Source organism: Solanum stenotomum, chromosome 12, assembly GCF_019186545.1.
Source record: "Solanum stenotomum isolate F172 chromosome 12, ASM1918654v1, whole genome shotgun sequence".
Taxonomy (NCBI): domain Eukaryota; kingdom Viridiplantae; phylum Streptophyta; class Magnoliopsida; order Solanales; family Solanaceae; genus Solanum; species Solanum stenotomum.
Genome location: NC_064293.1, coordinates 2,373,788 through 2,397,183, shown reverse-complemented (window position 1 = coordinate 2,397,183; position 23,396 = coordinate 2,373,788). Strand labels below are relative to the sequence as shown.

The 23,396-nt window shown below is 33.9% G+C and overlaps 2 protein-coding genes across 2 annotated transcripts; both read left to right on the top strand.

The window, feature by feature from the left end:
- The first annotated feature begins 53 nt into the window (after window positions 1-53).
- On the top strand, window positions 54-22,973 carry LOC125846333 (receptor-like protein kinase FERONIA). Its single transcript, XM_049525730.1, has 6 exons — window positions 54-513; window positions 19,000-21,437; window positions 21,692-21,827; window positions 21,949-22,091; window positions 22,327-22,450; window positions 22,567-22,973. The coding sequence occupies exons 1-6, from the start codon at window positions 171-173 to the stop codon at window positions 22,971-22,973; spliced, it is 3,591 nt and encodes a 1,196-aa protein (XP_049381687.1). The 5' UTR covers window positions 54-170.
- On the top strand, window positions 692-5,278 carry LOC125846590 (receptor-like protein kinase FERONIA). Its single transcript, XM_049526123.1, has 5 exons — window positions 692-2,960; window positions 3,751-3,886; window positions 4,007-4,149; window positions 4,365-4,488; window positions 4,592-5,278. Exons 1-5 carry the CDS (start codon window positions 891-893, stop codon window positions 4,777-4,779), a joined length of 2,661 nt encoding a protein of 886 aa, XP_049382080.1. The 5' UTR covers window positions 692-890; the 3' UTR covers window positions 4,780-5,278.
- Window positions 22,974-23,396: the final 423 nt, after the last annotated feature.

Genomic DNA, 23,396 nt, shown 5'->3' with positions numbered 1-23,396 from the left:
GAAAAGGAAACGATTGACTATAGAGGTTCTTTGACTTTTCTGTAAGAATACAACAATAACTGCACATTGGCCTACTCCAAGAATGAGTTACTATTGGGCTTTTATTGTCCAGTTTTTTTTATTGTAGGCAAACTATTCCTCTTCAACTTGTTTGTTTATAGCAACTGAACATGTTTCTCTCTCAGCTATTCATTCTCTTATTGTGTATTCAAACAATCATCATATCTGCTGCTGCCACTAACATTCATGAAAACATTGCCATATCATGTGGTGCCTCTGGCAATTCCCCTGCACCAGATGGACGATTATGGATTGGAGATTCAACTTTCACTTCCTCATTTCTACACTTAACTGGAAAATCTATTAATTCAAGAGTACCTCACCAAGATGCCTTGTTGGATCCAGTTCCTTATAAGTCTGCTCGAACGTCTCGCCATCAGTTTACCTACAAATTTTCAGTGAAACCAGGACACAAGTTCTTACGCCTGCACTTCAAACCAGCTTCATACAAAGGTTTCATCAAATCCAAACCCATTTTTACTGTCAAAACTGATCAGCATACCCTGCTCAGTGACTTCATGCCTACCCTTGCTGCAGGCATCAACTATTTCAAAAAGGAATTTTGCATCAATGTAAAAGAAAGTGAAACATTAAGTATAACATTCATACCATCTCGAAAATCAGGCTTTTCAGAAGACACTTATGCTTTTGCTAATGCAATCGAGATTGTTTCCATACCGTCTGGTCTGTATTTCACACCAGATGGCGATCAGGGAGTCCCTGTTGTTGGACGAAATTACAGATTCTACATTGACAATAGCACAGCACTGGAGACAATTCAGCGAATAAATGTTGGCGGAAACTCTATTTCATCCTTGGAAGATGCAACCATGTTTCGGGACTGGGAAGATGACACTAATTACCTGATTCAAGTTGGTGCCTTTTCGATCAACAGAGCCGTTGATATCAGATATGCATCCTCAGCAACTCACATTGCACCAAAAGAAGTTTACCAAACGGCCAGGTCAGTGGGTGTTCACTGCCATTCGAATTTCTGTAATCTCACATGGAAAATTCCACTTGATTTGGGATTCAGATACCTTGTTAGGCTCCACTTTTGTGAAATTGAACCTACGATGACAAATGAAGGCCAAAGGAATTTCACTATTGTTATAAACAATCAGAATGCTGAAGATGATGCTAATGTGATCAAATGGAGTGGGGGGAATGGAATTTCTGTATACAGGGACTATGTTTCCATTATGGAGGGTGATAGAAGGGAAGGGAAGCGTAACCTTACAATAGTTTTGCAGCCAAAGTTTCCTTCAATCAGTAAACATGCTAATGCCATCTTAAATGGGATAGAAGTCTTCAAGATAAGCAATCCTGACAACAATCTTGGTAGTGTCAGCCCTGTGCATCCTGTTACAAGTTCAACACCAGAAAAATCAGAGGAACCTGTGCTGTTGTATACCAAGAATCAAATTGCGACTGTACTGACATTTATAGTCACTTTGATTAATGTTGCTGTTTATTACATTAGGTGTAATGCAGAAATAAAGTCTGGCAAGACGAACAATGGAATATCTTCAGGAGAGCATCAGTGTCGTCAATTTTCACTGGATGAGATGGAAAGATCAACGAACAATTTTGATCCTCAGCTTGTCATTGGTAGCGGTGGATATGGTACAGTATACAAAGGGGATATTGATGGTGGAGAGACCACTATAGCAGTTAAGCGATCGAAACCAGGATCTAGCCAGGGGGAGAAAGAGTTTTGGACGGAAATCAATATGTTATCTACGCACCGCCATGAGAACCTTCTCTCCCTAATTGGTTACTGCACTGAAGGTCACGAGATGTTATTAGTTTATGATTATATGCCTCGGGGATCACTTGCTGACAACCTGTACAAAATGGACATAAATAGCTCATCTCTCTCTTGGGAACGGAGACTCAAGATTGCTATAGGTGCTGCACGTGGAATGGATTTCCTTCATACATCTCAAAATAGGGTGATACATCGTGATATCAAAAGCTCAAACATTTTGTTGGATGAAAACTGGGAAAGTAAGATCTCAGATTTTGGGTTGTCCAAAATGGGGCCTGGAAATGAATCAGCTACTCATGTTAGTACACAAGTCAAAGGCACATTTGGGTACCTCGATCCTGAGTACTTTCTGACTAATAGATTGACATGGAAAACTGATGTGTATGCTTTTGGAGTAGTACTATTTGAATTGCTCTCAGGAAGACCGGCAGTCGATATGAGACTGCCTGAGGAACAACATGGACTTGTAGCATGGGCCAAACAATGCATCAAGGAAGGAGAAATTAATAAGCTTATTGATCAGAATCTGTTGGGGTCCATCTCATCAACTTGTCTAAAGGCGTTTATAGGAATTTCTGCTAAATGCTTCTATGGTCATCCACAAGAACGACCTGCGATGTCTGAAGTGGTGAAAATCCTGGAATTAGCATTAGTATTTCAGAAGAATGAAGGTGAAGGTATCATTTCATTTGATGACACATCAACGTCATCTCAGTCAAGGATTGAAGCAGAGAGGGCATCCATTAAAGAGGATTGTAATGGCAGTGATAGAACAGAAAGGAGTGCCATCTCAAGGGAAAAGGTAAACTCTGAGGATAAATGTCCCCACACTGCTTCACCAAGATGGTGGGATTTTCGTAGCCATTTCAGAAAAGCACCACCAAAACCAGGGAATCTTGTTTATCCAGATAGCCAAATATCACAGCACCCAAATTTAAGGATATTTTCTTTCTCTGAACTCAAGGCCGCCACCAGAAAATTTAGCAATGACACAGTGCTGGGAGAAGGTAGTTTTGGAAAAGTTTACAAGGGTTGTCTTGCTGAGTCGCCTTCTTCCAAGAATGACCGGACTCTAATTGCTGTTTATAAATTGAATTCTGAAAGCTTCGAAGGATTTAAAGTGTTGCAGGTGATTCCTCTGCCCTATATATGTGAACTCCTTTAAGTCTTCTAATTGGAGCCTAGTTTATGCCTGGCACTAGCTTGCTTCATTTTAATTAAGCTGCAATTGCTCTCTTCTTTATTGTCTGTGTGAGAGACATATCAATTTGCATAGTAGTAACTCATTCTTGGTAAATGTTGGCTGTCCAAGGCGTTTATTGTCCCATTGAGTTGAATCTCTTTGACTACTTCCGGTGGGGAAGTCAGAATTAAGAGAGTAAGATATATTATGTATGCTTATTGGCGCACTGTGTTTGCTCTAAACTTTGGCAAATAGCAATTCCTTGAACTCTTTGGTGCTTATTGTCGTTCACTATAAATAGAACAGTCACCAGTATGATTATGCTAATATTCAGTTGGGTGAATGGTCTAGGATTTTCTTTTTGCAGTCTTAGTTTTGTTGTGCAGCCTTTTGTACTTGCTCTTTGGCAGTTATAGTGAATAATCAATTTTGGATGCAGGCAACTCTCTACCATCGGTCCCTTTGCATTTGAATGTCTCACTTTTTTAATTTGTATACCGAAACTTGTGATCTTATGTCTTCTGCTAGGTTTAGCAGATCAATTGCAACCATTATCAACATCTCTGGGCACAAGTTTTGCTTTCTACTAAGTAACTCAATTTTAGTTGATTGATCTGGAGTTGTTCTACATATTTAAATGTGAAGATTATTCCATTGCTCTGATACAGTGAGTTTTTGTTGCTTGTATCTGCTAAACATTTTCCAAGTAATTTCATTTCATTTGTTAATTATGCAGTCCGAGGTGAGCATTCTTGGAAGACTTTCTCATCCTAACCTCGTCAAACTCTTGGGATACTTCCAGGAAGATAAAGAACTAATGCTTGTCTATGAGTTTATGCGAAAGGGCAGCTTGAACAACCATCTTTTTGGAAGTAAGAGATTTATCTATATGTTCTCAATAATATGTAACATATTCTAGATCAAAGCAGCAAGGAATGTGTCTAGCTACTTCATGCTCCACCTAAACATATATTTTCTCTTTGTTTTCTTAGGCCGCTCTGCTGCTTTGTCACTTCCATGGAATGTAAGGGTTCAAATTGTGATCGCCGCAGGTCGAGGCTTGGCATTCCTACATGCATCAGAGAAGCAAATCATTTACAGAAACTTCAAAGCCTCAAATATATTACTTGATGGCGTATGTTTCCTTTACTTCTTCCCTTGGAATATTGTCATATAGTGGTTTAGCGCAAGTAATACAGGTGTCACGAGCCCTTTTCATACTGGGCACCTTTATGTTTTACACACACTGTTTGGCCTAAAGTTTTGGAGCTATTAATTGATCACAGAGTGACAAAAGGTTGTTATTAATAAAACTGTTTCATGACATTCTTTATTTCCCTTATGTTTCAGTCTTACAATGCAAAGATAGCAGGTTTTGGCTTGGCAAGACAAGGTACTTCGGATAGCCAGTCACATGTGTCAACACAGATAATTGGAACAGATGGTTATGCTGCTCCCGAGTATGTTGCAACAGGTAAACTTGGAGTCTGTTGGAAATTCTACTTCTCTTGAGTCACATTTTGTGCTTAAACATGTAGTCAATGTTTGTTCATACTTGTATTGTCATTTTTCTACAGGACACCTGTACGTGAAGAGCGATGTGTATTCTTTTGGTGTCTTTTTAGTGGAAATGCTAACAGGTCTACGAGCACTAGACACAAACCGGCCAAGCAACCAGCATTATCTGGTTGACTGGATTAAGCCTCATTTATCTGATAAAAGAAAGTTGAAGGAGAAGATGGATTCGCGTTTGGGAGGAAAATAGCCATCCAGAGCTGCAGTACAAATAGCACAACTGGCACTATCATGTCTTGGAAATGAACCTAAAAGCAGACCGTCAATGAAGGAAGTAGTGGAGAAACTAGAACAGATTGAGGCTACCTATGAAAGACCCAAGGACCATCCTTCTCCACCTAATACACGGAACCGGGCCTATCCACTCCTTAGAAGAGTAGAGTGAATATGATACTACTTTTAACAATATGAAGAAGCTACAATAACTTAATGGTCCAAATACAGACAATTTCTTCTTCTTTTGTTGAGTATGTCTAGTTGGTCCTGTAGTCTTAGCTTGTGAGAAGAAGTGGTAAGTCTCTGTGTAAGCTTTTGGGTCATGGGTCGTCCATGTAGACCCGACCCAATATAGTTTCTAAAAAAAGAGATTAACACAATTTTGAAAAATGAGTGGGAACGGTTACATTGTAACTATTAAACCATAACATCCACTCTCTTTTTAAAATGGTGCTTCACCCTTAGGAAAAGGTGTGAAATTAAATAAAGAGAAAAAAAAAAAAAAGTGAAAAGGCAGAATCTTTATTTATCAACATTTGACATTAAACAACCCAAAAAGAATATTTAGTTTGTGGCATTGTACTCTGTTTCCTTAAGATTCAAAGTCCGATTGGGAGCAATTCCTCAACAAAGTTATTGTTGATTTTCCGCCACTATTAACAAATACACAATTTTGTTCCTATTACAAATAGATATAACACTCTGTCTGGCGTTAGGTTTTGATGATTTTAGTGATACATAAAGAGTTCTACATTTAGATTTTGAGTTAGTAACTTGTTATGGATATCAATTAGTAGGGAGATGCCGCTATAACTTAGAAATTGGAAGCACATAGTACACATGCACTAGTTTTGCTATAAACAAGCCCCATACCATGGCCCTGGAAGAGAAGCGATGTTTCGTAATTGAAAAGTTAATATTTACCTTAGACACTTGCACTTGCAAAATCAAGGTGGGACAAGGCTTCAATTTATAAGTGACTAAGGTATATATTAACTTTTCAATGAAATTATATACTCTAAAAATGATGATTTTAATTACCTAATTGTCCGTTAAACTACATCACATAGCTAATTACAATCATCATTTCTAAGAACTTACACTTTTCTTAAAATTTTATTCCCCTGTTTCAATTTATGTGATATAGTATTACGGTGAACAATGTTCAAAATATGGGGAGACTTTACAATGTTCTAAAATTCTCTTAAACTAAATGAATTTTTAAATAGAAGAGTACACATTTTTTTGCCAAAAAAGTGGGATCCAACATAGATAAAATATTGATAGTGTTGTTAAATATTTACAAAAAAAGGAAATATGTCATTCTTTTTGGAGTTGACTAAAGAAGAAAGTGTGTCAAACAAATTGGGACAAACAATTTTTTTTTTAAAATTCAAACACATTGCATTTTACTTAGTCCAATTCTTTTTAAGTGTTTTTTAAGGGTTTGACCACTCATTAGCAAAATCGGCTGATAATAGGGGTATTCAAAATCATTCTGTAACCGATAAGCCAATTACAAAATTAGCTTATTGATATTGGATTATCGAATAAACGGTTGGTGAACGGATTGGAATTTTATAATTAACGGCTTATTGGTGTGGGGCGGTTTATTCAATTTCCTTATCGGATAAACCGTTAACCCGTTAAGAGTTACCATACTTACAATTTTATCTTAGATATATTAGTATCATTTAATATTTTGCAATAATAAATTACGAAGTATTTTTTCATAATATTAATATTAAAAAATTGCAACTTATAATATTTTTCGTATAGTTTTTGAATATCTATTTTTTTTTTGGTTAAAATATCAATTAATGTAATCTAATTTAACTTGAAAAATTAGTCAATTTAACTTTCGAAAAGCATAACATGACAAATAAAAGTGGACAAAGGGAGTATTGAACTAATTTTAAAAAATAATAAATGACAATTTCGTCTATTCTAAAGTCTTTTAACAAAAGACAAAAAGGTCGATCAATATTTCTAAAGTATGTTACTATTCGGCATGATTTGCTTATCATATTAGTTCTTCTTATATTCTTGTGATTACTATTTTGATGCTTGATCACCATTGAAATAAACATATTGTTCGAATTGAACTCAAGAGAGAATTAAGAGAATAGAACGTGGAATATAAGGAGCATGATTTTCTCTTAATAATTAGGGTTAATTTATATCTAAGATAAGGATATACCTGGAAACCATGCTTGGTCACTATTTAGGAATAAATTGTAATGCTTGGTACTTGATCCAGCCTATCCCCGCTCAACTATGTAGTTAGGTTGTCATTTATCGTAGACGATTAAAGGTCGGGAGACCATGATCATACATTTAACCCTGTGAATCAATAACTAGATAATCAAATAAGTTGATGAAATTGATGCTAAACATGATTGTTAGTTAAATTATAATCCTAGATCGATTCATTGATTGATTGTGTAAACATCTATCTTTTCTTAGTTAATTGCTTTTTAGGTACTTTATCTTTATTTTTAGTTTAGTTAATATATTCATCTTTTGAAATCCTCCCCTTAAATAAATAATTAGAATCAATATAATTTAGTAAGAATAATTAATTGACAAGTCCTTTGGGTTCGATAATCCGGTTCTTTTAAGAGACACTATATTATTTGTGCGACCGTGTACACTTGCGTTTGCAATTGGAAGCAACAAGTTTTTGGCGCCGCTGCCGGGGACTTAAAAATTAACTATTCTTCTAGGATGTACTTTTTCTTTTTATTTGTTTATTTATATGTTTATTTATTTTTATACATATTTTTTTCTACTAATTAATACTTTTCGTGGGATGAACGGGAATGAGGATTATTCACAAGCGGTAAGACCTTGTCCTTATTGCAAAAGAGCACACTTATGGCAACAAAGAAATTATATTTCCAAGGGATAATTGTATGCACCATCTCTATCCTGCAAATTTTGTAGGGGGTTGTGGGTCGGTTGCACCGTGTGTTGTTACCCTACTTCAAAAACCTCTCATGATGATGCTAATAATCTTTGTTCCTTTGATAGTATGAAATCTTGCAGGAAATTAATAGAGGAATATGAAGAGCACCGTAGGAGAATCATATATGCGATGTCACGCCTAATAGATAGAAAAACGAAGCACTTTCAAGATGTTAATATGTTTTTCTTGCATACTCATGACTTAAGCAATGAATTGAATGCAAAGGTTGCTGCGTTTGACGCTCAACAATTCAATTATGAGTTTTGTGCTACTGAAAAGGCACTCGAAAGTCAAATTGATGATCTAAAACGGGAGGAGATGCAATGCAATCAGACTTTACTTGAAGACGCCACATTTGTGAAAGAGTATAAAACTGAGCATGTTGCAATTGGTGTAAGTTTGGAAGAGGGACATATTGGACCCTATTCAAATCACTTTTCAACATTATGTTTAGATGTTGTCATTCGAGTCATCTGAACTAATGGAGAACTGTATAGATGAGGAACAGGCCCCTACATCCTAAGGTTTTCTAGTCCACGTAGACAAACAAATATTCCTCACATAAGGGCAAAGAAGTGCAAGATGCGACATATATTACTTGAGTCTTTTATGTTTATACCACCACCCATTGAGAGGAGCAGAAAAATAGATGTAAAGTTAGGGTACAATTCATAAGTTCAAAGTGGAAAGAAAAGTGGTGAACTTACTTGTGTCGTGCTGCGACGTTAAATTGAGCGCTTATTGGGAGGCAACCCAATTTATAGTGTAACTTCTTATTTTTTTATTTTTTTATTTTTAGTGTCATTTTTTGTGAGGTTTTTACAGGTTTTGGAGAAGTCTGAGTATCCGAAATTTGGAGCTAAGGAGCACATTTGAGCTTAAGTGTAGGGTGACGACCCTTGATGAAAATTAAGAGAACATGCTACTAGCTAGGCCTAGAGGCCCCAGGGAGTTTTCCTAACCCTTGTTTTAAATATTATTTGATGCTTTGGGGACATAACATCTTTTTAAGTGTGGGGTGGAGGAATGAATTCCTAGTGTTTACCGTTTTATTGAGTCTTTTCTTTTTTTAAGAATGGGTTCCTTGGCTTTTGTTTTCGGTTCTTTCTTTGAGGATAGTCCCTTTGAACCGACTGTCTTTTATTATTTTTAGGAATAATTTTTTTAAAAAAAAAAAATTGGAGAGAAAAAAGACCCTTTTGAGTTATGTGATACTTACTATTTGGGCCTAATTTTGAGTAGTACTTTCTAGTGAATGCTTGATTGCTAGTGAAATTGCAAACTCTTTGACCTCTAGGTTCATGGTTGTGACTTTGTATATAGCTTATTTTATTTTGTAGTTTGTTATGATCCTGTCTCTTATAGAAGTGGAATTGATCCATCTTGATTGATACTTGTGCCATGTGTGGTAAGATTTTGTTTATTCCATATTTTACATCTTAGTCTAGAACTTGCCCTACATGTTATTGAAGCGAAATAAAAAGTGTTGCTTTGTTTAGGAGATGATAATAGGCTTTCTTTGATTTGTCTGGTAAATTTTAGCATTTTCAGATATTATATCACTAGTTAGCCCTTTTGAGTTTGTAGCCTTTTGTTGGTAGCCATATTTTGCCCTTGACTATTTTGTTGAATCCCTAGTTTTTGCACCTTGCTTCCTTGAACATTATCACATAGACTTATTCTAATTATCAATTCTGAGAAAAGGGGATGGTTGAGTGAAAGAGGTAATCAGTGATAGCTACAAAGTGCTTAAAAAGCCCTCTTTGAAAGAATGTGATGTGAAAAAAAAAGATGAACAAAAGAAGTTACCTTTATGATGGCCCTGGTCCTTCCAAGGACATCGTGCACCTTAACGCATGTAAAATACATAAGTTGAGGGTGACTATTATGAAGGAAAACTTAAAAAAAATGACATTCTTGAGATGATGAGAATTACTTGTGAAATAATTGTTGAAGAGAGGGCTGAAAATAAAGAGAAGAAAATAATGGGTGATGAAGTCTAAAATTGCAAAGTGCTTAAGGAAGTGTAAGTCACTATTATATAGTTTCCTACCCGTCCCCTAGCCTACATTACAAACCGTTAAAGTCCTATTTGATTCTATTCAAACATGATTAATTAGTGGAGATGTACATAATGGGCAAACCTATGGTTCTTTGTGCATACATGTGAATTTTATTTGTAAGTGTGAGTTGTTCTTTGATGCTAAGTCCTTAATTTATATTTAATTTTTTGAATTGAGTGTGTGGACTTTTTCTTCTTGTGAGGGCACTTGTTTCATGATGGATAAGTGATTTTATTAACTTTCTTTGATGAGAATAGGTGAGCAAGCTTAAATTTAAGAGCAACTTTCACATATAGCAAACACAAAATTCATATTTGTATGCTATAGCAAAGTTTGCATAATTGCGCTCCATAGCAAACATAAATATGTATATTTCGCTATACATATACAAAAGAAAGCAGTTGTATAATCTGTTTTGGTATACATATACAAAAAGATCAATTGTATAAAGTGAGAGAGGCGAGTGAGCGAGCGAGATTTGGGAGAGTGGCGAGCGAGATCTGGGAGAGGGGAGAGAGGGGAACGAAAATATATGTACATATACAATTTTCAAGCATTTTATACATTTGCGTTTTTGTATAAAGTGAGAGAGGCGAGTGAGAGAGTGAGATCTGGGAGAGGAAAGAGAGGGGAACGAAAATATATGTATATATACAATTTTCTCTCGCTTTATACAAACACAAACGCATTTTATACAATTTGCGTTTTTTGTATAAAGTGAGAGAGGCGAGTGAGAGAGCGAGATCTGGGAGAGTGGCGAGCGAGATCTGGGAGAGGGGAGAGAGGGGAACGAAAATATATGTATATATACAATTTTCTCTCGCTTTATACAAACACAAACGCACTTTATACACTTGCGTTTGTATAAAAAACGAGAGTGGCGAGCGAGATTCACCAGGAGAGAGGTGAAATAACAACAGTTTGCTATGAGGTACAATTAAATCAAACCATATTTATAGCATTTAATTTGAATTAATAGTTTGCTATTATAAATAATTTTCCCTAAATTTAATGAGTTCAGAGTCCTTCTTTGAGGTTAGGAGGTTAGATGTTTGTTGTTATTTGTATATCTTGCATAATGATTGAGAAGTGTACTTGATGCTTTGAAATTGGTATTTGGCCTAAGTGTTTGTAGCAATGATTTTTTTAAGATGAGCTTTAATGTTTGCTCGAGAACGAACAAAAGTTTAAGTGTGGGATGTTGATGTGAGGCCAGAATACATATTTTTAATCATTATTTGCCTCACATTTATTATTTATACTAGTTAATAGGTCCGCGCTTCGCGCGGTAATAAAAACTTTATCAAATATATTTTTATATGATTAGAATAAGGATCTTTTATAATTTTGAATACTTGAAACACTTTATCCTTTTCTAAATTTAAATGGGTTAGATTAACGTACACTTAATTGAATGTGTTTATCTATTTTTGAGTTTTTATTAAATTAATAAAGTAAGGTGAGAAAAAATTAGACTTTTAAAAAGACTGTAAAGAGAGAAATAAACTTGAAGAAGAATTAATGCAATGTATATAATTTATAATTTATATCTTGTCATTGTTGAGTTATATTTTTGTACTTTTATCATTTATTTCTTAAGAATGAATAAAGCACAAATTAAACAGGATCCATCTACACTGATTCAATAAATCAAACAAAAATGTTTTTATTTTTCTTTTGTTTTCTCTATGTTTTGGAGTACAAAGCTAGGAGACACACAACACAATACACAAGATACTAAGCCATTCATCCAATTCTTTTTAGGCCGAGAGTGAAATTTTGGGTGCTTTTTGACGAAGCCTAAATATGTTTAGTCAACAGAAATAGACTTTGTTCCCAAGAAATGATAATTCGACTTAGCAGAGATACATGCTGCTCCACGCATCACTGTCCTCAAGATAGTCAACAATATTTAAAAAATTAAAATCCAAAATATTTAAATTTTTTCGAGGCGCGGATATCTCGCTCTCTTTAAGCCCATTGCAACAAATGTTGTCATCGGTCCAACAGTCATCTTCTTGGCTTGTCCCCTTCAAGATACAACAACTCAATCACAAAGTATAACTCAATAAATTTTGGACAAGAGTTGAGTTCAAAGTTCCACAAAAAGAACACCTCCCTTCAATTAATAAGAACTTTCTTTGAACTTATTTTATACACTATATTTTTTTGTTCTCAAAACAAAGGAAGACCATTAATATTTATAGCTAATAAATTATTTCCTGCAAAGAGCATAATAATAATGGAATAGTAAATTAAATAGATAAATGATCTAGATGTTACATGAGTGACAAACATAAAGAGGTAAAATAATAAATAAATAAATAAATAAATAATAAGATAGAGGTTACAATGCTTTTAATGAAAAATAAAAGTATAAAACCATTCTTGCCAATTAGCCAATGTGCACTAACGTCTACAAAAAACTGAAGCAGACAAAAATATGTTGCTTACATAAGCACTAACTCTAAATGGAGTAATGCAACATAATGACACTAATTATGCCAATATAATGAGACTCTCTAAATGAGAGTAAAGAATGGCATATGATAAAAAATATTATCAAAGTGACAACGTAAAGATGCATATTGTTATAATATTAAAATAACATACTAACACTTTATAACCCATAAGCATATGTCAAATAAAATTGAGGATATCAATTTTTTTTTAGACATTACAAGTCAAACACAATGATAAATTTTGAAAACATCAATTTTTTAAGAACTTACAATTCCATAAGCACAAAATGAAAAAAGAAAGGTAAATTATGAAAAAATAGTGTGACATACAGGATGGACAAAATGGATAAAGCTAAATTTTACAAAGTTATCTTCCCTTGAGAGCAATCACTGTGTAAATCATAACTTCAAAAGTAATGTCAATAGCTTCATAATATTACTGTATCTTTAAGAAGTTAAGGACAAAAAAATTATGGTCCATATTATTGCCTTTTCAAGTTCCAAGTTCTTAAATATTATAGGAAATTAATATACACATATATGTCTTAATTTGAAAAGAACTCTTGAAAAATTAATTTGAATTGTAATTTTAATAATAATCGTTGTTATTTATTCCCTAGTAATAATTAAATAATAAGAGAAAAGTTTTTAAAAAACAAAATGAGAAGAGTGAATTGAAAAACTACAGTGAGAAATAACAAATAAATAAAATTATCGGTCATTGAAATGTATCACATCACCTAATAAATTACGATTGACAATTATAACATATATAACTTAATTCAAATTTTGGGGAAAAGGAAAAAAACATGTGAAATGCATAAATCTATATACATTTAAATGGGAGTTTTTTTTATATATAATTTGCACCTCATTTTTTAAAATGTGACGGCTCATCAAATAATAGAAGATAAAAAACCTAAGCATCAGCAAAGGGGGGAAAACTTACCCTCTGAAGAAATTAAACTCTATAAATCAGGTTTTGAAAAGCAAAAAATACGTCATTTAAAATGTTAGTGTCAAGTGACAACATAGGAATTCCAAATCCGAACTTACATTGCTCATCAAGTAATATAAGATGAAAAAAACTAAGAGCATAAACAAATGGGGGAAAACTTACACTCTGAAGAAACCTAAAAATCAAGTTCTAAAAGAAGAAGAAAAACGTTAGCTTCGAATGACAACAAAAAAATTATAAATCGATTATCCAAAGGAGCAACAAATTTACATGAATGGTAAGAGTTTGTAGGAATTCTTAATGTGATATATGAAAGATTAATATCGTGTCATTCCATAAATGTGGAATTGAACAGGTTGTAACGTCTTTGACAATAATTTTTCTATTAATGTGTGGATATTATTATATTAAATTATTGATTAAGAAAGTAATTAAAATAACCAAAAAAATACAAAAAAGATAAATACAATCCTTGAGCTATGAGAGGTGCTACATCACTATATATATATATATATATATATAGATTCTTATTGTAGTCATCACTAAAAAAATTAATATATGATAATAACTATTTAAAAAACAACTCCTTTAATGTGAAAAATTAAGATAGATAATTTTTACTTTAATTAATTACAAGTTAAATACATACTAATCACAAATACACATTTATTGTATATAGCATAACTATAAAATAACTTTTTATTATATATGTACACATAAATGAGAATTCTTTTCATTAAATAATTTATTTATTAATTAAAAGTTTTAAAAATACTAAAAAGATGATTTATTTATTTTGTGATTGATTTCTAATATGATAGATCATATCATATATTTTTAGGGGCAATACTATCTAATTGCTATAAGAAATGTACCATAGGTAATATTATACCTTCCAACAGTGACAAAAAAATAGAATATTAATTAAAAATTGACAAATAGATACACACATATAAAAGAGTGGAAGAGTTTTATAACATTAATTTGATTATCATTGTAGTCATCACTAAAAAAAATGATAATAACTATTCAAAAGATAACTCCTTCTTTAATGTGAAAAATAAGATAGATAATATTTGCTTTAAATAATTATAAGTTAAATATATATTAATCACAAATGCACTTTTATTATAGCATAACTATAAAATAACTTTGAACATTTTTTCTTCATTCTTTTCATTAAATAATTTATTTATTAATTAAAAGTTTTTAAAATACTAAAAAGACGGTTTACTTATTTATTTTGTGATTGATGTCTAATATGATCGACCATATAATATATTTTTAGGGATAACAATATCTAATAGCTATGAGAAATGTACCATAGGTAAAATTAAACCTTTCAACAATGACAAAAAAATATAGAATATTAATTAGAAATTAACAAACAGATACAGACAAAAACAAAAACAAAAATGTGATACTTTTCATCTTCATTCATTCGCATAATAACAATGTTAGTAGATATCTAATCAAAATAAAATTAAAAAAATACAATAATATTAATTGAAATCAAAACAATACATTAATGATTCTTCAAAATATTTGGAAACCATTCAAACTTTTATACTAATATGACCATCTCTTTTGATGAATCTTCCAAGATAATTAAATTTCTTTCTTCATTTTGATGAAGTTGTACCAAACTAACATGAACATCTCTATGATGAATTTTTGAAGAATATATATATGCTTTTTTTTATCAAAGTGAAGACCATATCATGACATTATTAAGTACATGAAAGATGAAAGAAAAAGAAAGAATGAAAAAATGGAAATGGACATTGAACATCTCTAAAGATGATTGTTATTTATAGATTGGGTAAATCATAACAATAGTTAGAAAGAAGTTGAAGAGGCATATTATTTAAGTAGAGAAGATAAATAGATGGAGGTTTTTTGTAACTTATTAGACATAATTAGAATAGTAAATATGATTGAATTTTTAAATTAATAAATAATTATTTATTGAGAAAATGAAGAAAAAAAAACAAAAAAAAGAAGGAAAAAATATAAATGGGAATGGAGGCCATAGAGAGGTGCCACATCACCTTCTCTATGATTCTCCTTTATATATATATAATATATATATATATATAGATTTGTCCTTTTTGAACATGGATTTTATGACTTATGCTTAATAATATATTTTATTTGTAGGATTAAATTGGTGTGAAGATGAAGGAATTTGAAGCTAAAACGAATTAGAAATGAAAAATAGAAGATGGAAATCAATCAAGCTGCTTAATGGATTAAAGTGAATATTATATTAGTAATATTTATATATATAAAGAAGGTGGCGAGAAAGAAAGAAGTGCTAATTGGAGTTGTCCACGTGGCAGCATATCAAGAAATCCAAATTTGTCGGCGGACGAAGTAGTGTTTCAATCGAAATCCAATTCTGTTTGGTTTTGGATTTTCAATTTGTTTTGGACTCAATTATTTTATTCAGGGTTTCCTACATCTATAAATAGTTCATAAGAATAATTATTAGGAGGGGGATAAAATGTAAAAATTAACTTTTGATCTAAGATTTTATCTTTTCTTCTCTTTTATTTATTTTACATCTTTTCTTTGATTTATTTTACATCTTTTCTTTGAATGATGGGTTGTAATTGCTCTATGTCTATGTGGAGTTAAACTTTTCGTTCTTGAATTATATTTACTTACAATATGATTGTTTAGTGATTTTGATTCGGCATGATTTGTTTATCATATTAGTTGTTCTTATATTCTTGTGATTACTATTTTGATGCTTGATCACCATTGAAATAAACATATTGTCCGAATTGAACTCACGAGAAGAGGATAGAATGTGGAATATAAGGAGCATGATTTTCTCTTAATAATTAGGTTTAATTTGTATCTAGGATAGAGATATACCTAGAAACCATGCTTGGTCACTATACAGGAAGAAATCGTAATGCTCAGTATTGGTCCAACCTATCCCCACTCAACGATGTAGTTATGTAGTCATTTATCGTAGGCAATTAGAGGGCGGGAGACCATGGTCATACATTTAACCTTGTGAATCAATAACTAGATAATCAAATAAGTTGATGAAATTGATGCTAAACATGATTGTTAATTAAATTATAATAGTAGATCGATTCATTCATTGATTGTGTAAACATCTATATTTTCTTAGTTAATTGCTTTTTAGTTATTTTATCTTTATTTTTAGTTTAGTTAATATATTTATCTTTTGAAATCCTCCCCTTAAATAAATAATTAGAATTAATATAATTTAGTAAGAATAATTAATTGACAAGTCCTTTGGGTTCGATAATCCGGTTTTTTTAAGAACCATTATATTACTTGTGCGACCGCGTACACTTGCGTGTGCAATTGGAAACAACATTCAATAAATGTTGTTTAATATTTGTTATTTTATAAAAACCATTATATAAATAACATTATTAATTCTATATTAAATTTGAGAGTTATTAGCCTTGAACGTATAAATTTGACCAACATAAGAAAATTAAATGATTAATTCATGTTCATTATCCAATTTAATTAATAAAATAAACTAATTTATGTTCATTCATTGAAAATTTAACTTCAAGATAATACAAAATAAAAATACAATTATAAATTTATATAATTTCTTAAGAAACGTAAAATTGAAAATGCTGACATATAAATAGAAACCAAGAAACCAAGAAACCAAGAGAGTATTATCCATGTTAGGGTGTGGGTGTGTGGGGTTGGGGTTTGGTGAGTCTCTTTGTGCCTTTACTTTTCAACTGCGTGACTCCAAAATAATGCATGGAATGGCGAGCAGAGAGTCACTAACATAAAGATGGGTCAACCTTGGCGGTAGACTATTTCAGCCAATGTTTTCTATTTGTCCAACTTGTGTTTTTTATGTGAGTGAGAAGGGAATCAGCCAATCCTATTTTGATGTAAAATATAGTGTTTAGGGGCCAACCGAACACTATTTTATTGTGTGAATAGTGTCACACTAAATTTGATGTAATACTATTCATCAACATTAAATAATTTTTTTACTATTTTATTGTTATTTGTATTATATAATATTTTTAAAAAATATAAATAAAATAAAATAATAATTTAATATTGAAGAGGGAGAAGAATATAAAAAGAATAATGCACTTTTAGTGCAAAATTTAATGTAGTGAATTAGAGTTGAATTACACTAAAATGATGTGACACTATTTTAGTGTAAAATTTGATGTTAGACCATTTCAAATCCAACAACAAATCTTATTTTGAGGTAAAATTTGATACTTTTGGGCTTCAACCAAACACTATTTTAGTGTATAAATAGTGTCACACCAAATTTAATATGACACTATAGTCTATTCACAGTAATGTTCATATTTTTTTGACCGTAGAAAGCTATGTATGTGATAGAATGCGTGTGTCCACTCTCAGTCAATGGACCAGATCCCTCGACTCAACAAGAACAATAACGAAGAGTAAATAATAACAAGAACACAACACAAACAGTTTACGTAGAAACTTCCTTGCTCAAGGGAGTAAAACCACGACCTGTCACACATGATTTTCAACTATTTCCACTAATCTTCTTTAAGCAAAAGTGAAACCCAGTTACAATCAAAGTGAGAAAAAGCTATTAATCTCACAACCAAGTAAAAACTTTATTACTTGAAGAGCCTAAGCAGATGCCACACTGCCCACTAAGCTATCACCACTAGACAACTTAGGATTCAACTAAGCAACACACTGGTTGTCCACTAAACCACCCACTCTAGATGACTTAGACTTTGACTAAGCAACAAAACGATGCTGCTCACTAAATCAATTACCCTTAACCGATTTAGACTTTTCAACCAAAACACAATATCTGAATCCTCTATAGATTTAGGAAGAGATTTACAATGTACGTGCAGAAGAAATAATACTAAGACAACTAACCTTACAGCTCTATCAGGTCCCTGTTGTTCTTGAGGATGATTCTTCACGTTTGTTAGCCTTTGCAAGAGTTCTTGAGAGTTTTCAAGTTACAAAAACTAAAGTTATGACTATTGGACATAATCTTTATGAAGAATAGTCACAACCTTCGAGGTCATGCCGTTGGTTGAGGTTTCTGCCACAGTTAGAGATTGTGCACCAACTAATTGTACTTTTTTTCAGCCTGGCAGTTGTGTGTATATTTGCGCCCGGGATCAGGTCCCTTCACAAGGTCCCTGGGTTTGTCAAATCATCAAAATTACAACTAACAGTATGATTTATTACCAATTAGAAAAGGAAATAATTGCACATTGGCCCACTCCAAGACTTGAAGTGGAAGACTTGAGTAGTGTTGGGATTTTACTGTTCAGTTTCGGTGCTGCAATTTCTTTGATGGTAGGCACACTATTCCGCTTCAAAATGTTTGTTTATCGCACTTGTAATTCTAACAATCAATTGAACATGTTTCTCTCTCAGTTATTCATTCTCTTATTGTGTATTCAAATAATCATCATATCTACTGCAACTAACATTCATGAAAACGTTGCCATATCATGTGGTGCCTCTGCTAATTCCCCTGCACCAGATGGACGACTATGGATTGGAGATTCAAATTTCACTTCCTCATTTCTACACTTAACTGGAAAATCTGTTAATTCAAGAGTACCTCACCAAGCTGCCTTGTCCGATCCAGTTCCATATAACTCTGCTCGAACGTCTCGCCATCAGTTTACCTATCAATTTTCAATGAAACCGGGACACAAGTTCATACGCCTGCACTTCAAACCAGCTTCATACAAAGGTTTCATCAAGTCCAAACCCATTTTTACTGTCAAAACTGATCAGCATACCCTGCTCAGTGACTTCATGCCTACCCTTGCTGCAGGCATCAACTATTTCAAAAAGGAATTTTGCATCAATGTAAAAGAAAGTGAAACATTAAGCATAACATTCATACCATCTCGAAAATCAGGCTTTTCAGAAGACACTTATGCTTTTGTTAATGCAATCGAGATTGTTTCCATACCGTCCGGTCTGTATTTCACACCAGATGGCGATCAGGGAGTCCCTGTTGTTGGACGAAATTACAGATTCTACATTGACAATAGCACAGCACTGGAGACAATTCAGCGAATAAATGTTGGCGGAAACTCTATTTCATCCTTGGAAGATGCAACCATGTTTCGGGACTGGGAAGATGACACTAATTACCTGATTCAAGTTGGTGCCTTTTCGATCAACAGAGCCGTTGATATCAGATATGCATCCTCAGCAACTCACATTGCACCAAAAGAAGTTTACCAAACGGCCAGGTCAGTGGGTGTTCACTGCCATTCGAATTTCTGTAATCTCACATGGAACATTCCACTTGATTTGGGATTCAGATACCTTGTTAGGCTTCACTTTTGTGAAATTGAACCTACAATGATAAATGAAGGCCAAAGGAATTTCACTATTGTCATAAACAATCAGAATGCTGAAGATGATGCTGATGTGATCAAATGGAGTGGGGGGCATGGAATTTCTGTATACAGGGACTATGTTTCCATTATGGAGGGTGATAGAAGGGAAGGGAAGCGTAACCTTACTATAGTTTTGCAGCCAAACTTTGCTTCAATCGGTAAACATGCTAATGCCATCTTAAATGGGCTAGAAGTCTTCAAGATAAGCAACCCTGACAACAATCTTGGTAGTGTGAGCCCAGTGCATCCTGTGACAAGTTCAACACCAGAAAAATCAGAGAAAACTGTGCTGTTCTATACAAAGAATCAAATTGCAACTGCACTGACATTTATAGTCACTTTGATTAACGTTGCTGTTTATTACATTAGGCGTAATGCAGAAATAAAGTCTGGCAAGACGTACAATGGAATATCTTCAGGAGTGCATCAGTGTCGTCAATTTTCACTGGATGAGATGGAAAGATCAACGAACAATTTTGATCCTCAACTTGTCATTGGTAGCGGTGGATATGGTACAGTATACAAAGGGGATATTGATGGTGGAGAGACCACTGTAGCAGTTAAGCGATCGAAACCAGGATCTAGCCAGGGGGAGAAAGAGTTTTGGACAGAAATCAATATGTTATCTACACACCGCCATGAGAACCTTCTCTCCCTCATTGGTTACTGCATTGAAGGTCATGAGATGTTATTAGTTTATGATTATATGCCTCGAGGATCACTTGCTGACAATCTGTACAAAATGGACAGAAATAGCTCATCTCTCTCTTGGGAACGGAGACTCAAGATTGCTATGGGTGCTGCACGTGGACTGGATTTCCTTCATACATCTCAAAATAGGGTGATACATCGTGATATCAAAAGCTCAAACATTCTATTGGATGAAAACTGGGAAAGCAAGATCTCAGATTTTGGGTTGTCCAAAATGGGGCCTGGAAATGAATCAGCTACTCATGTTAGTACACAAGTCAAAGGCATATTTGGGTACCTCGATCCTGAGTACTTCCTGACTAATAGATTGACATGGAAAACTGATGTATATGCTTTTGGAGTAGTACTATTTGAATTGCTCTCAGGAAGACCTGCAGTCGATATGAGCCTGACTGAGGAACAACATGGACTTGTAGCATGGGCCAAACAATGCATCAAGGAAGGAGAAATTAATAAGCTTATTGATCAGAATCTGTTGGGGTCCATCTCATCAACTTGTCTAAAGGCGTTTATAGGAATTTCTGCTAAATGCTTCGATGGTCGTCCGCAAGAACGGCCTGCGATGTCTGAAGTGGTGAAAAGCCTGGAATTAGCATTAGTATTTCAGAAGAACGAAGGTGAAGGTATCATTTCATTTGATGACACATCAACGTCATCTCAGTTACAGATTGAAGGAGAGAGGGCATCCATTCAAGAGGATTGTAATGGCGGTGATACAACTGAAAGGAGTGCCATCTCAAGGGAAAAGGTAAAATCTGAGGATAAAAGTCCCTACACTGCTTCACCAAGATGGTGGGATGTTCGTAGCCATTTCAGAAAAGCACCACCAAAGCCAGGGAATCTTGTTTATCCAGATAGCAAAATATCACAGCACCCAAATTTAAGGATATTTTCTTTCTCTGAACTCAAGGCTGCCACCAGAAAATTTAGCAATGACACGGTGCTGGGAGAAGGTGGTTTTGGTAAAGTTTACAAGGGTTACCTTGCTGACTCGCTTTCTTCCAAGAGTGGCCGGACAGTAATTGCTGTTAAGCAATTGAGTTCTGAAAGCTTTCAAGGGTGGCAGGTGATTCCTCTGTGCTAAATATGTGAACTTCTAGTTTAAGTTTTCTAATTGAAGCTATTTCTAGTTTATGCCTGGCACTAGCTTGCTTCATTTTAATGATGCTGCAATTGCTCTCTTCTTTATTGTCTGTCTGAGAGAAATATAGATTTACGTAGAAGCACTTGACATTGATTTATTACTTAGTAGTAACACATTCTAGGTAAATGTTGGTTATATATCTCTTGTGAATTTCATTTCATTTATTAATTATGCAGTCTGAGGTGAGCATTCTTGGAAGACTTTCTCATCCTAACCTCATCAAACTCTTGGGTTACTGCCAGGAAGATAAAGAACTACTGCTTGTCTATGAGTTTATGCCAAAGGGCAGCTTGAACAACCATCTTTTTGGAAGTAAAAGATTATCTATACGTTCCGTCAATAATATATAACATATTGTAGATCAAAGCAGCAAGGAATGTGCCTAGCTACTTCATGCTCCACCTAAACATATTTGTTATCTTTGCTTGCTTAGGGCGCTCTGTTGCTTCGTCACTTCCATGGAATGTAAGGGTTCAAATTATGATTGGCGCAGCTCGAGGCTTGGCATTCCTACATGCATCAGAAAAGCAAGTCATTTACAGAGACTTCAAAGCCTCAAATATATTACTTGATGGCGTATGTTCTCTTTACTTCTCCCTAGGAATATACCTTTATTAGCGCAAGTAATAAAGGTATCACAAGCCCTTTTCTTACTGGGCCCCTTTTTGGTTTACACACACTGTTTTGCCTAAAGTTTTGGACCTATTTATCACAGAGAGACAACACCTGACGTATAACAGTGAAAACATTCGAGAAAGGTTGTTATTAATATAACTGTTCCATGACATTCTTTGTTTCTTTAATGTTTCAGTCTTACAATGCGAAGATAGCAGATTTTGGCATGGCAAAACAAGGTATTTCGGCTAGTCAATCACATGTGACAACACAGATACTTGGAACGTACGGTTATGCTGCTCCCGAGTATATTGCAACAGGTAAACTTGGAGTCTGTTGGGCTTCTGCACTTGGAAATTCTACTTCTCTTGAATCACATGCATCTTGTGCTTACAAGTTTAAACATATAGTCAAGTGTATTATTTGTTTTCTACAGGACACTTGTACTTGAAGAGCGATGTCTATGCTTTTGGTGTCTTTTTAGTGGAAATGCTAACAGGTCTACAAGTAATAGACTCAAACCGCCCAAGCAACCAGCATAATCTAATTGACTGGATTAAGCCTCATTTATCTGACAGAAGGAAGTTGAAGGACAGAATCGATTCACGGCTAGGAGGAAAATATCCATCCAGAGCTGCAGTACAAATAGCACAACTGGCACTATCATGTCTTGGAAATGAACCTAAAAGCAGACCATCGATGAAGGAAATAGTGGAGAAACTAGAACAGATTGAAGTTACCAATGAAAGATTCAAGGACCAATTAGTGAATATAATAAGGAGATTGCAAACAGTTGAGTTGGAACAGACTAATGGAACAAGTCAGCTGTGTGGTCACTGTTAGTCAGTTAACTTGGGGCGTTAGATTTAACGTGAAAGTTAGTTAGAAGGTTGTTAGCAATAGAAGATATTTTCCATTGTAATTAGGTCGGTTAGTGTGTGTATATATATTACATGTATTCATTAGCTTAGTGCAGTTTTGGTAAGTCTTTGATTGTGGAGTTGTGTATAGAGTTATATACTCTTTTGATATGAAATGAAGAGATCAGTTTTCTCAATAGTTCATCTCTGAATGTGTGATCATTGAGCAGTTTAACATGGTATCAGAGCAATCACTGTTTTAGATCCAGTTTTTTTTTAGTAGCTACAAGTTGCAAAATCATGGCGAAGAAGATCGATCATGGTCATCCTTTGTATCCTTCTTCTTCCGACGTACCAGGAGCTGTGCAGAGTGGAATTCAGCTCGTCGGAATGGAGAACTATACCT

Excerpts from the sequence above, each read along its gene's own strand:
- LOC125846590 (XM_049526123.1), top strand. The coding sequence starts at position 891 with ATGTTTCGGGACTGGGAAGATGACACTAATTACCTGATTCAAGTTGGT. Across the intron at positions 4,150-4,364 it reads CAAATATATTACTTGATGGC|TCTTACAATGCAAAGATAGC; the intron begins GTATGTTTCCTT and ends CTTATGTTTCAG. Across the intron at positions 4,489-4,591 it reads TCCCGAGTATGTTGCAACAG|GACACCTGTACGTGAAGAGC; the intron begins GTAAACTTGGAG and ends ATTTTTCTACAG.
- LOC125846333 (XM_049525730.1), top strand. The coding sequence starts at position 171 with ATGTTTCTCTCTCAGCTATTCATTCTCTTATTGTGTATTCAAACAATC. Across the intron at positions 514-18,999 it reads CAAACCAGCTTCATACAAAG|GTTTCATCAAGTCCAAACCC; the intron begins GTTTCATCAAAT and ends CTTCATACAAAG. Across the intron at positions 21,828-21,948 it reads GAACAACCATCTTTTTGGAA|GGCGCTCTGTTGCTTCGTCA; the intron begins GTAAAAGATTAT and ends TTGCTTGCTTAG.